At 39.7% G+C, this 14,793-nt stretch overlaps 1 protein-coding gene across 1 annotated transcript; it reads left to right on the top strand.

Moving 5' to 3' along the window:
* Positions 1 to 796: 796 nt before the first annotated feature.
* LOC110885545 (lysine histidine transporter-like 8) lies at positions 797 to 4,233 on the top strand. The gene is made up of 5 exons (XM_022133243.2): positions 797 to 1,123; positions 2,097 to 2,230; positions 2,323 to 2,756; positions 3,429 to 3,560; positions 3,650 to 4,233. Exons 1-5 carry the CDS (start codon positions 870 to 872, stop codon positions 4,115 to 4,117), a joined length of 1,422 nt encoding a protein of 473 aa, XP_021988935.1. The 5' UTR covers positions 797 to 869; the 3' UTR covers positions 4,118 to 4,233.
* The last annotated feature ends 10,560 nt before the right edge of the window (positions 4,234 to 14,793 follow it).

Below are 14,793 nucleotides of genomic sequence, written 5' to 3'. Positions count from 1 at the left end.
GGTGCACGGGCAGTGTCAGCCTCCCGAAGACTCAACTTCGGATATCTAAGTTTGAATTTGGAGCTCGTTAACTGATTCCAGTCTTGAGGACAAGACTGTTTTCAAGGGTGGAGTAATGATAGGAATCATGTTCTAGTTTCTAGTCTAAATGTCATTTGTCTATTCTAGGAGGGGGGTAAGTGCAAATAATATAGTATAAGTATGAGTCATTAATTACTTGGGGAGGAGGATAGGAAAATACGTAGTTTGTTAGGCTCTGTTTACAGAGAGAGCGTAGCCCTGGGAACACTTCGATATTAGTTATCGAGTCTGTATGATCTTCTTCATATCAATTTCAATTCTAATATATTGTGCTTTTCTCAATTTCAGTTGAATTGTTAGTGATCAGAATCAAACCCTATCATCCCCATAACCCAAGCCTTCCTACTCTCGGAGTGTAAAGGAATTTAATTCATTTCGAACAAATAAAGATAACCTAGTATTAAAAGTCCAAACGCATTAGAGGAGAGTTGCACACGAATAACTTTGTTAATAAAGACTTGTGATAAACACAATCAAGTATTTTTAGAGAACATAATCTTTAATTAATACGTATGCATACTTACGTCACCATGATATATTCAGATTCAACTAAATGATGTAGGAAAGTCAGTATATATTTGTTTATTTTATGATATACATCGTAAGCTCACGCGTATACAAACTTACGTCACCATGCTCCAATAATTAATGTAAATCAATGTAAAGTATATATAGTCTCATTTGCCTTCAGTTTTTTCATACAAACTTACTTATCAAACTTCTTCTTCTTCATCTCTCTCTCTCTCTCTCTCTCTCTAAACATTTGTAAGATTTGGTTAGCAGGATATATGGCTGAGGTGTTGGATAGCAGGATTCATATCTTGAATGATGACAATGAAATCATAAGCAAGAACATGCAGGTGCAGTTAGAGCAATCTGATTCCAAAGAAGACCGGAATGAGATATATCAACCACCAGACGAATGGCTTCCAATTACTCAATCAAGAAGAGGGAATTCATGGACTGCTACATTCCATTTGCTTTGCTCTGGAATCGGAACCCAAACACTCTCTCTACCCATCGCCTTTCTATACCTTGGCTGGTAATTATCTCATTATTCAAAATTTTATATAGCTAGTTTTTTTTTTTTTTTTTTTTTTTTTTTTCTGATTAAACCAGTGACATCATATCTTGCTTAGAGTTGCAAATCTTGAATTCATCTTCCTTTGTTTATAATTTTTAAAATTAAAACAAATTTAAATACATAATGTTGTTTTAACTCTTCTATATAGATTTTATTAAAACTCAGTTTAATCAAATAAAGTAATTTTGAGATTGCCAAACTATAAATGTTGTGTTTAAATAATATTCTTTTCCTATTAAAATTTATTTAGAAATATAGAATAAATAATGTGTTTGAAATAATAAAATTTAAAAATGAAGGAAATTAAATTCATGGTTTGCAAGTAAGAACTGAAGTTGAACTCAATTTCAAGACAACCTGATTTCAGTGTTGGAGACTAGTTAGGGGGAGGGGGTGGTGATCACTCATCACTCACAACATCAAATCAAGTTCCGTCATGTCATCAACTCTTATTCCATCACTCACAACCTTTTTTAGTGGAAATGCCCATCACTCACGACACCCAACAATAAACCCTCACACCCCCTCACATCCTTTCCTCCATCACGCGTTGATTTTATCACAGAAACAATCATTCACGCGTTGAAGTATGTTGGTGACGGTGATATGTTTGTTTGTTTCACGCGTTAAAGACTTTTATCACGCACAAAACCTTCCCCACCCCGGGTCCCTTATACACTTTGAATTACTTAGAATAAAAATAATACTACTTTTACAACCCTTTTTAAGACCTATTTTTAAAATAATAATAATAATTCCACCAACTAGCTTTCTTCTGTTTTAGTTCACGTATTTAAAAAATAGTTGATTCAAAGATACTCATTGTCTTTTATTATTATATATCACACCATGATACACGTTGATTTAAAAATACTAATTGTCTTTTATTATTATCATATATATATCACACCATTATACACGTTTGTTGCAGGTTTTGGGGGATTATGTGTTTGTCTGTGGCATTTGTGTGGCAGCTATACACCATTGGAGTGCTAGTGAGTCTTCATGAATCGGTCCCTGGTACTCGTTTCAGTAGATATCTTCAACTTTCTATAGCTGCTTTTGGTATGAACATAACCTCCCTTATAAAACAATTAACATATAAAGATAGGATCTTTACATAACATGATTGTCCACTTTTTGAATGACTTTTGTAGGTGTAAAATTGGGGAAACTTCTAGCCATTTTCCCTATAATGTATCTCTCAGGAGGCACATGTGTGATGTTCATAATCACAGGGGGTGGAACCATGAAGCTTTTCTATCAACTCTTGTGTGGGGATTGCTCTTCCAAACACCCTTTGACAACAACAGAATGGTTCTTGGTTTTTATTACTCTGGCAATTCTTGTGTCTTTATTTTGTGCAAACTTGCATTCGGTAGCTTTGATGTCGTTTCTTGGAGCAACAATGGCTGTTGGATATTGTACAATATTATGGATTGTGTTTGTTGCAAAAGGGAAGGTAGATGGCGTTGTGTATGATCCATCAGAAGCCGTCTCATCAGAATCTGGTCGTGTTCGAAGTATTTTTAATGCACTTGGGATCATTGCAGTTGCCTTTAGAGGCCATAATGTTGTGTTAGAGATACAGGTACATTTCATTTTTAACATATCGTGTGATGATTATTACATCAATCCCAAATCAAGTAACGCCACAATACACTTAGATAGCGTTCGTTTCATGGAATGGAATGGAATGGAATTGGAAAGCTTTTCTTTGTAAAAATGATCTTGGTTTGGGGAGGGAGGAATTTGAAATCCAATGAATTTCTTTAATCAATGAAATTTGTGACTATTTCAACATTCCATTCCATTCCTTCATTAAAGTGAAGGATTTCTATAGAATGTTGAAATAGTCACAAATTTCATTAGAGTGAAGGATTTCAAATTCCTCCCTCCCCAACCAAGATCAATTTTACAAAGAAAAACTTCCTAATTCCATTCCATTCCATTCTATGAAACGAACACTACCTTACAGAAAAGTAGATCGTTTCGGATAACAATATTTGTCAGAAATGTGTATAAAACTACCATTAACAACACCTTTCCCAACCAAATAAATTCGTCGGAAAATCTGTTGTGGGTAGCTTTTTACGACATATATTTTCTACACATTTGTAACAAAAACTTTTCCTACACATTTCTGACACATATTTTTCCTACATATTTCCCAAACAAGTTTTTCCTACGTATTCAATACACATATTTTTCCTACCCTATTTCAAGATAAATCAAGTAATTATGCTTCCTTGATATGTTATAGGGTACAATGCCATCAACCCCAAATCGCTCATCATCAAAGTTCATGTTAAAAGGAGTGGTAGCATCATATCTCATTATTGCAATGTGTTTCTTCCCCCTAGCAATTGTTGGATATTGGGCATTTGGAAACAAGGTTAGCAAAACTGAAACTTTTATTTAACAACCTTCATAGTTACAATGAATTCTTGTATGAACTCAATATACTTTTATAAATGATTGCAGCTTCCAATCAACGGAGGAGTGCTAATTGCAATCTCAACCACCCTTAACTACCACATGCCTAAACCATTGCTAGGTCTCATATACATGCAGATCATTATAAGTTGTGTCACCGCTTTCCAAATGTACAGCATGGTTGTGTATGACAACTTGGAGCGCGTATACGCAAGCCGAGCAAAACACGAATGCACAAAGTTAGTTCGTATGGGTATCCGGATTTTCTTTGGAGGCTTGACCTTCTTTATATCTGTGGCGTTTCCATTTCTGCCAAGCTTAGCACTAATTATCGGAGGGATTTCTTTGCACTTGACGTTTGGTTACCCATGTGATACGACCCGAACCGCAAGCCGACCCGTGAAGATCCATTTCAACACCACATCCTTTATTTTAGCATGCATACATACATCTGCACGTTCTCATATTTGCTATTGCATATTTGCATTTCTTCCATGTTTCCTAATTGTTAGTTAAATTAAAGTAGTGGGTTAGTGGCCATGTTTAGGTTAGTTATTTGATTGTTTATTTGTTTTGTAAGCCTTTAAAAAGGGATTCGTATCATTAATGGAAGAAGAAGAAGAAAATTATTGAAAAAGTATTGTTTCGTTTCTCTTATCTAGTTCTTGGAGCCTAACCCACTCAATGGGTCTCTTGGGAGATTAGCCATCTCGAATCGGCCTCTATCATTTGGTGCTTTCATTCTCGTCCTCATCCTTCCGTCATGCCCGAAGATTCCTATCAATGGGATTTCCAGTCACGATTGTATTACCATGCTAGAAGTGGGTTTTATCACGACCCTGTGGCTGGTTGGTCTTATAGTACCCGCGAAGGTCGATATTACCTATTTGAAAATGGAATTTATGTCCCCTGGGAAACTCCTACACCTACGGAAACTACACACCACATTTCACCGCCCTCACCCGCCACACCCGACATCTTACCGGATCAACCTGTTGTACCACCACAGCCAACCCTTGCAACACCATCACATGATCTGTTTACACTTGCTAAACCCCACCTGAGGAAACAAGTTACCACACAGCCACCTCTTCCACCTACTACATCCATGTTTTTGTCAAATGTTCATGTGGTTGAAGTTGACGTACCTAGTGCAATGGTATACACCAGTTTTGTAGCCACTATGCAAAAGCTGATAATTCTTTTCAAACAAGCCACTACACCTACGACTGCCAACCAAATGTGCAAAAATAACATCATGTTACCATCTTCACCATCGCCAACACGGACGCCGATCTCCGACCCATTTGTACCCGCTGATCCTGATCCGATCATGATGCAGTTGTTCGATGCAAGCACTTTGAGACCAACAGAGAATTTCCGGGAGAAACGAAATGGGGGTTCGGGCAAGCCGTTGTATTTTAAAAGTGCCACAAAGCCACACGAGTGGCGTCCACCGTGGCAACCCCTTAAAACTGCCCCGAATGCAACCGCACGACGTGAGAGGAGACCGCCGTGGAGAATGCATTCTGTCCTTGAGGACAAGGACGATTTGAAGGGGCGAGGAGTTGATACGACCCGAACCGCAAGCCGACCCGTGAAGATCCATTTCAACACCACATCCTTTATTTTAGCATGCATACATACATCTGCACGTTCTCATATTTGCTATTGCATATTTGCATTTCTTCCATGTTTCCTAATTGTTAGTTAAATTAAAGTAGTGGGTTAGTGGCCATGTTTAGGTTAGTTATTTGATTGTTTATTTGTTTTGTAAGCCTTTAAAAAGGGATTCGTATCATTAATGGAAGAAGAAGAAGAAAATTATTGAAAAAGTATTGTTTCGTTTCTCTTATCTAGTTCTTGGAGCCTAACCCACTCAATGGGTCTCTTGGGAGATTAGCCATCTCGAATCGGCCTCTATCACCATGTCTCATGTGGATTGCGATCAAGAGACCGCCAATGAAATCTGCAAAGTGGTGGCTTAACCTTGTGCTTGGTTGTTTAGGCACGGCACTGAGTGTGTTGGTAGTTCTTGGTGCAGTATGGAACTTGGTTTGTAGAGGTTTAGATGCCAACTTTTTCCATCCACGATGAAATAGGTCTTGCTCAACTCAACTCATCCTATTGCATTCGAGAACTTGGAAGTTTTAGGAGTTGGATCACTTCATCTTACATGACAACTAAGATACAAGCAGTACACATTAAATAATGATATGAGATCTAACTTGGAAAAAAAAAGATAAAAACTCTTCATGTTAAATGGTATGAAGATGTTTTGCAAAATTGTTGTAAATCTTAAGACACTTACTAGAAATATGATGTTTATTTTTTTTTTATTTCAACAAACAGTGTTCATGTAATTGCGCAGATCCGAATTAATGTATCTTTTTTGAATTACCAAAATTGTATTTTGTTATCTAATGGTTATTAACACACTATGTTGGCATTATCGTCTCTTTTTGTCTGGTAACGTGCATTCGTGACCTCTATTACGAACCCAAAAATATACCACCCAAAACTTGTTAACAAACATCTTATATAATTAACAAAGAATTGGTGATTAGTTTTGCATGTACATAATAGAAAACATGATAAAGTTGTGGACCCATTACAGCAGAGAGATTAGTAGTGCAACAAAGATTAATGTAGACTAATAGACCATTTATATAATTCAGGATATGATTGTAAATATTAATGAGCATATATCTCCATATCATTAGGAGATCCTATCTTGTACTATATATATTATGTTTATTAATGAGAAGAGGGCAAGCAATTTATTCCTATATGGTATCATACCAAACAACGATCCTACCCTAATCACCATCGCCGGCAGCCGGCTTCTTCCCCTACCCGATCACCTTCTGTCTTTCGCTACCCTCTGTCTCTAACCGATCACCTTCTGTCTCTCGACCTCATGGATTCTAAATATCACCCGGCCCTTGCCGTCTCCAATATCAAAACACACATCCCCATCACGATTGAACAAGATTCCGCACAATATACAACTTGGTCCACCCTATTTCAAGTTTAGTGCAGGATTTTTGAAGTTGCTGATCACCTCAGCCCACCGCCGGCCGCCGCCTCTTCTTCCACCACCGACTCAGAAAAGAAAGCCGCTGACTCAGCGGATAAGGCTCTCTGGCAGCGCATCGATGTAGTTGTTCTTCAGTGGATTTACGCCACCATCTCCCCCGCTCTTCTCCACATCATTCTCTCTCACGGGCAAACGGCATATGAAGCATGGACAGCCGTGCAAAATCAGTTTAATGATAACAAGACCACTCGAGCGGTGTTCCTCGGTCAGGAATTCGCTCATCTCAGCCTCGACGGTTTCTCTTCTATGGCTGAGTACTGCCAACGGGCGAAACACCTCGCTGATCAACTTAAGGCAGTCGGTTCCCCTGTTGATGATAACATGCTGGTAATTAAGATTTTAACAGGTCTCACGGAACAGTACGACAGTATCTCCACAGTGTTACAGAATCGCGACCCGCTTCCTGATTTTAATGAGGTACGATCACGTCTCACCATGGAAGAAGACAAGAAGAAGCGTCAAACCGCCCGTGCGGCCCAGCACTCCGCTACTGCCCTCGCGGCCTCTGTCTCCTCACCCTCACAAAGTTCGCATCCGCAACCTAACTTTTACTCGGCTTCGGATCGCGGTCGTGGTCGCTCACACGGTCGGGGTCGCGGTCGTGGTCGTGGCCGCAACTACAACAACCGCAACTTTTCCAACCATGGCCAGCAATCCAACACTCCAACTCATCCCTACATCGTGTTCCCGAGTAATTGGACCGCCAATCAATGGGCCTCTCTTTTACATGGTTCTAACTCTGCATCGGCCCCTACCATACCACCGTGCCCATATCCCTCTAAACCAAACATTACTAGTCCGAACCCACAGGGCATCCTCGGACCTCGACCCGACAACAACGGCTCCGCGGTATACACACCTACGGATATTGAGCAGGCATTGTACACCATGGCACTGAACCAGCCAGACCACGGGATCATGGACACGGGCGCACCGCTCATTCGGCCAATGAACAAGGTATCTACTCTCTGTCTAATTTTAATAAGTGCACTGACAAAAATATTATTGTTGGTAATGGCATGGCAATTCCGGTTTTGGCACAAGGCAACCAAACTTTACCACCACCTTTTCCACCCCTAAAACTAAATAATGTTCTTTTTGCACCTAACATCATTAAAAACCTAATTTCCGTTCGCCGCCTTACCACTGATAACCTTGTATCCATCGAGTTTGATCCTTTTGGTTTTCTTGTGAAGGATCTCAAAACTCGGGCGCCTATTCTTAGATGCAATAGCACCGGCGATCTCTATCCATTGACACAGCCTCTATCCACCATCTCTCAACCTTCCGCTCTTGCTGCTGTTATTCAAGATCGCTGGCATCAACGTTTAGGCCACCCTGGTGACACTTTATTACATTCTTTGAAACTTTCTTCTCGTATTTCTTTTAGCAAACAAACTAATAAATTGTGTGAACCTTGTGTGTTTGGTAAAAGTGTCAGACTTCCGTTTTATGATTCTGTTAATTGCACTCATTTACTGTTTGATATTGTGCATAGTGACTTATGGACCTCCCCTGTCCTAAGCATGGGAGGTCATCGATATTACGTTTTATTTCTTGATGATTGCACCAACTTTCTATGGACATTTCCCCTCACCACCAAGTCACAAGTATTTGCCACATTTGTCAATTTTTATAATCACATTACCACTCAATTTGAACGCAAAATTAAATAGTTTCAATGCGACAACGGTAAAGAATATGCAAATAAAAATTTCCTCCAATTCTGCAACGCACACGGTATGCATTTCCGTTTTTCTTGTCCCTACACCTCCTCTCAAAATGGTAAGGCGGAACGCAAAATCCGCACTATCAGCAATATGCTTCGCACTCTCTTAGCCCAAGCTAATCTACCGCCATCCTTTTGGCACCATGCTCTCGAAACCGCCACGTACCTACCAAATATTATTCCAAGTAAAAACCATGATTTTCTATCACCAACGTCACTTTTATATAAGTGTACACCCGAATATCAACACCTTCGTATCTTCGGGTGTCTATGCTACCCTCTCTTACCTTCCACTACCATACATAAACTTGCCAATCGTTCACAACCATGTGTTTTCCTTGGATACCCGCAAAATCACTGTGGCTATAAATGTTTCGACCTATAAACTAGACAATTTTTTACTTCCCGACACGTATATTTTGAAGAGTCCATATTCCCCTACAAATTTCAGTCTCCTGCGAACCCTCACTCCTATGACTTTCTTCGCCTTCCTTCGGTCCCTCTCCCACAGCCTTCTTTCACACCCTCTATCTCCCCACATGGCCCAACCGCCCAGCCCTTACACCAGCCCAGTTTCTACCCATCTGTTCACCCCTCCACTTCGCCAGCCACATCCACCTCATCACCGACCCACTATAACTCGCCACCTGCCTCACCTAGCCCAACAGTTACACCACAATCTCCAACCCAACCCCAACCGGCCCCTCAACACAGTCCACCAAACTCCTCTCCACCCGCCCACTCAACCCACTCATCCAGCCCAATCCTGTCGTCTGGGACTCCGATCCACCCCACCAGCCCAAACATCTCCTCTCCACCAACCGGCCTATACACTTCCCCTCTCCAATCGCCCACCACCTCTGACCGCACTCAAACACTTTGCCGCCCCACCCTACTCCCTCCCCGGCGACTAACCAATCGCCCATCATACCCCCTCGCACCATCCGAACCCGCTCCATGAGCGGTATCGTAAAACCCAAACAGCTATTTCACCTATCCACCACCACCATTGCACCCATACCCTGAAATCCTCAGGTTTCCTTGACCATTCCCGAATGGCACGATGCCATGACTGACGAGTTTAGTGCACTTCTTAAAAACAGGACCTGGGAGTTGGTTCCTCGGAAACCGAATATGAATATTATACGTAGTATGTGGTTGTTTAAACACAAATTTAATTCGGATGGGAGTTTGGCGCGATATAAAGCTCGTTTGGTGTGTGACGGGTGTCGTCAACAACCGGGTGTTGACTGCGGGGAGACATTTAGTCCGGTTGTCAAACCGGCGACTATTCGGTTGGTTTTATCATTGGCTTTGGCACAATCATGGACTGTTAATCAGTTGGATGTTACGAATGCTTTCCTTCATGGTAATTTGCACGAGACCGTCTACATGTATCAGCCGATGGGGTTTCGCAGTTCCAACTATCCGGACCATCTTTGTCTTCTAAAGAAATCGTTATACGGTCTCAAGCAAGCGCCTCGTGCATGGTACCAACGTTTCACGGATTTCGTGGTCTTACGGGGTTTTAAGCAGAGTAAGTCAGATAACTCTTTGTTTGTTTATCGTCATGGGCGTGACACTGCCTATCTGCTCATTTACGTCGACGATATTATTCTCACCACTTCTTCGGGTGTTCTTCGCAATCGGTGTCACACCCCGACCACGTAAAACATCAAATCGTGGCGGAAACGTCGGGGAGTGTTGTAACAGAATTATTGTTCCACAACCATGGTAATTAAAATAGTATTTTATTCATCACCCAAGGGTGGAATACATTGTTTCAAACAAGAACCCATAAGTCACATTGTCTTAAGATAGAAGAAAACGAAAGTACATCACATAATTAAACTAAATCTAGCTCCATTTTATATTACTAAGGCCCAAGTCCACCCTAGCGTGTCACGAACGTCCTATGCATTAGCTCCTGAAACACATGTGAAAATAGGTACGTCAGCATAAAAATGCCTGTGAGATACATAGGTTTTGTGAAAATAGGATTCATGACTTAGGTTTAAGAAAATGTTTAATAAAACCTTGTCATGAATCCATTTTGCTTATAAAATGTTTGAAAAGTGATAACAAATCAGTTAATATGTATGTATATAAAAGAATGATGTATGGTTAAAAGAATAACCAAGTAAAAATAAGTTGTATGAAATAAATTGTTTTGAAAAACGAAGTCTTGTGAAAAATATGTTATTTGCAAAAATGTATAAGTCCAAAATCGAATGATTTAAATAACGGTATGTCATGTAATACAATACAAGCACTTATATATAGGAAGTACCAGCGGCGTATCCACCATGCTTGTAGCATACTACACACATATCGTTACTTAAGTCACTTAAACAAACCACCAAAGTATATAGTTCATGTTCAAACCAATCATCAAATGTTCTTGTCTAAACCATTGTCAATGTTTAAAACCCAAAATGTAGTCATGTAGTTAAGTATGTGTAAACAAAAGTTATGTATGGTAAGTAACAAAATGAGAATACTTAACCATAAGTAAAAAGGAACAAAACAAAGTATTTTGAATAAATCAAAAAGTTATGTTTTGCCAAGTAAAAGCTTGTTTTATTGATACAAACATTTATGTGGTAAGTTAACGCATTACATTCAAGCCTTGAGACAACAGGATAACCTTAGAGTAAAGGTTATCAAAGTAAAATGTTTTCGGATTCAGTCATTCCTTTCACCCAAACAAACCTAGGGTGTCAGGAACAGGATTTGTCAAGTCCTATGGTACCATTACTTACCACCGAGCAGCGTAGCTAATGTTAATGAATGTAGTAAAAGAACCGTTTATGCAAACCAAATGTCATACCAAATGTAAACAAGTTATGTGAAAACAATGTACTAAGTATGCTAAGTAAACATACAAAGCAAAAAAAAGTCATGTAAAACAATGTGCTAATATGCCATGTAAACATATATAGCAAAACAATGTAATGTAAATCAATGTGCTAGCATGCTAAGTTAACATACATAGCAAAACAATGTAATGAAATCATGTACTATAAGTGTACTAAAGAACATAGCAAGCATATGATGAGAAAACAAGAAAGCACGAAAGTAACAAGTAGGCACATGTGTTTCACCCCAAAATGTTTGAAAACAGTAAAATAGGGGTCTATGTACTCACTTGAGATTACTTAGAAGTCGTAGGCTAACCACCAAGCAATGCTAGAAGATCACGGAATCAAACGGCACCTATATAGGTAACTACATAAATAAACGGCCCTATTGGAGGATCGGGTAGTACGAGGGTTCGTAAACCAAATAAGTATGGGAACTTATGTAATATGGTTTGACAAAGCCTATATACTAAAACGAAACTTATCCTAAGTGCTTTTGACCCGTTACGACCCGTTTAGGTAGCTTATGCTACTTTAACGCGTCGTTTGCGTAAAACGCGTTCGGAAAGCCTAACTAGTCCTATGACAAGTAAGATATGCCTTAACATGCTTAATATTGTTGCTAAATCAGTTTAGATGTCAAAAATTATGATACATAGGCTTAAAATGAATTTTGGCGCAAAAAGGGTATTTTGGTAATTTACCTAAGGCATAAGAACTACTTATCTTACAACTACTTAAACGTCGTGACCATAAGGTATAACCTCGGAAGGTTATTCCCTATACAACTATGGTCACTTAAAATGTTTGGTCGGATCCTAAAGATCGACCAAATGGGTCGGGTTCGTAAGCATAAGCGATTGATTAGATCGCTTACCTTTACGACCCTAAACAAGCACAAATCTAAAAGCGACGAGCTAAACATGCTAGAACATGTTTAGTAATGTTAGAAAACAGGTTTGGTATTAAAACAAACGGTTTTAATACCCTAGAGTAGTTTGGTTACAAAATACGCGAGAAAACGCATTTTGGCCGAAACTACGACTCGTCACTGAGCCTAGATAACGTGGTAATCAGTAGGTATAGTTACTAGGGACTATAACCATCGTGATTACGCTCACGTTATGAAGTTCAAACGAACTTCGCGTTGACCAAAAACTGGTCAATGCAGAAAGTCAAACACAGTTTGACTTTAACGCTAAAACGAACGAAAAACGCGAAAGAATACTTACAGAAGGTCCTCGCAAGATTGATATTCCAAGTATTTCTCAGGTATGAAGTGTTCAACACTTCAACTTAGAGAAAATCTCAGAATTCAAGTGGGTTTTGAGCAAGACATGGTGGGGGTATTTATAGATGTAGTAGAACCGTTAGGATTGTTCGTTGAATAACGTGCTTCGATCTAGGCCGTACACATCAAGCCCATTGTTTTACAAAACCAGGGGAGCCCCCAAACCAGCCCATAGATTGCCCAAAACCATTTGCACAAGTGAGGAACAACTGGATCAAGCTGGATTGCATTTTTTGGTATCTGGCACCTGCTTACGGACCGTATGGAGTAGGTCTTACGGTTCGTAAGGACCCTGCAGGTCAGAAAAATTGAATTTGGCAGAACAGGCCCCTGTACCTCCAAACTTGATTTTTGATGCGTTTTGGCACGTTTAAACCCGTTAACCCCATTTTAAGGATCTAAAATGAAGTTTAAGTATAGGGAACTTGAAACATGCTCAAAAATATGCCGGATGTCGGTTCGTTTGGCCGTACGATTGCGTTGTTCGGTTAATTACGACGGAAGTCGTAACGGATGCAAAAATGGTCCAAATTGCGCGACGAATGGATTTTTGACAAGCTAATCACTAAAACATAATATTTTAATGATTACATAAATTTTTGGATGTCCGGATGTATTCAGAACGTAAGTTATGCGCGAAAATGCAAACTTATGCACTTTTGACGCTTTTAGTCCCTGAATGACCCAAAAGTTTATTTTAGCACACCGAACCCCTCAAAGCCTATTTCTAAGCTATGTAAAGGATATTTAGGGTGTGTTTAACTTATGGGCATGTTCCGGAATTTTCGTCACAGTTCAAATCAGCATACTTTCGCAGTTTGTCAATTTTAGTCCCTGTAAGCGAATTAACTTGATTTTGCCATACCAAAGCTTTCAAAACTTATTTCTAAGTTATGTAAAGGTTATTTAAGGTATGTTTAGCATAAATTGATGTTCCGGAGTATTTGTCGCGTTAAACTGACTACGTTTACGCACCAGTTTGCGTATAATTCTCCAGAAAGCGATATAGAGTTTGAAATCGAATAAAAGTTAAAACATGAAAAACATCAAACATAAACAAACAAACATAGGGATCAAATAACTTTATTTCATTGATAACTGAATTGTTTACAATAATTACAAGCACAGATGTCACAGTCTCCCCTACTTGTGGAAATTTCATCCCGAAATTTGTTTAGAGGAAACTCGTGAGAATAGATGTGGATACTTCGCCTTCATTTGATCTCCACGTTCCCAAGTAAACTCAGGTCCACGTTTAGATTCCCAGCGAACTTTAACCAAAGGAATGCGCTTGCGTTTAAGCTATTTGACTTCACGATCCATAATTTCCACAGGTTTCTCAACAAAATGTAGTGTTTTATCAACACGGATTTCGTCAAGCGGTATGTGGAGGTTCTCATCAGCTAAACACTTTTTGAGATTGGATACGTGGAAAGTAGGATGAACATTTCCAAGTTTAGGAGGTAATGCAAGTCTGTAGGCTACCTTGCCGATTCTTTCGATGATCTTGAATGGTCCAACATATCTAGGTGCAAGTTTTCCTTTCTTTCCAAATCTGATCACACCTTTCCAAGGTGAGACCTTAAGTAACACACGATCACCGACTTGGAATTCTAAGGGCTTGCGTCGTCGGTCCGCGTAACTCTTTTGACGGCTTCGAGCTGCCTGTAAGTTATCAAGAACTTCCTTAACCTTGTCAGTTGTCCTTAGAATGAGGGAAGGTCCAGTAAGCTGAGCCTCACCTATTTCATTCCAGCAGACTGGTGAACGACATTTTCGACCATAGAGAGCCTCGAAAGGAGCCATGTTGATGCTGGAGTGATAACTATTGTTGTAGGAGAATTCAATCAATGGAAGATGTGAATCCCAACTACCACCAAAATCGATCACACAAGCTCTAAGCATATCCTCCAAAGTCTGGATTGTTCTTTCAGTTTGGCCATCTGTTTGTGGATGATATGCTGTGCTTAGATTTAGTTGGGTCCCCATAGCAGATTGCATGGTTCTCCAAAAACGAGAAGAGAAGCGAACATCTCTATCAGAAATAATGTTCAGAGGAACACCATGTCGAGATACAATTTCATCCACATAGATTTCAGCCAGTCTTTCAGCAGCAAAATCCTCACGGATTGGCAAGAAATGCGCTGATTTAGTAAGATGATCAACAACTACCCAGATGGCATCATGATCTTTCTTAGTGCGCGGAAGTTT

The sequence above is a fragment of the Helianthus annuus genome, chromosome 10 (genome assembly GCF_002127325.2).
Source record: "Helianthus annuus cultivar XRQ/B chromosome 10, HanXRQr2.0-SUNRISE, whole genome shotgun sequence".
Taxonomy (NCBI): domain Eukaryota; kingdom Viridiplantae; phylum Streptophyta; class Magnoliopsida; order Asterales; family Asteraceae; genus Helianthus; species Helianthus annuus.
This window is presented reverse-complemented; position numbering and strand designations above follow the sequence as displayed.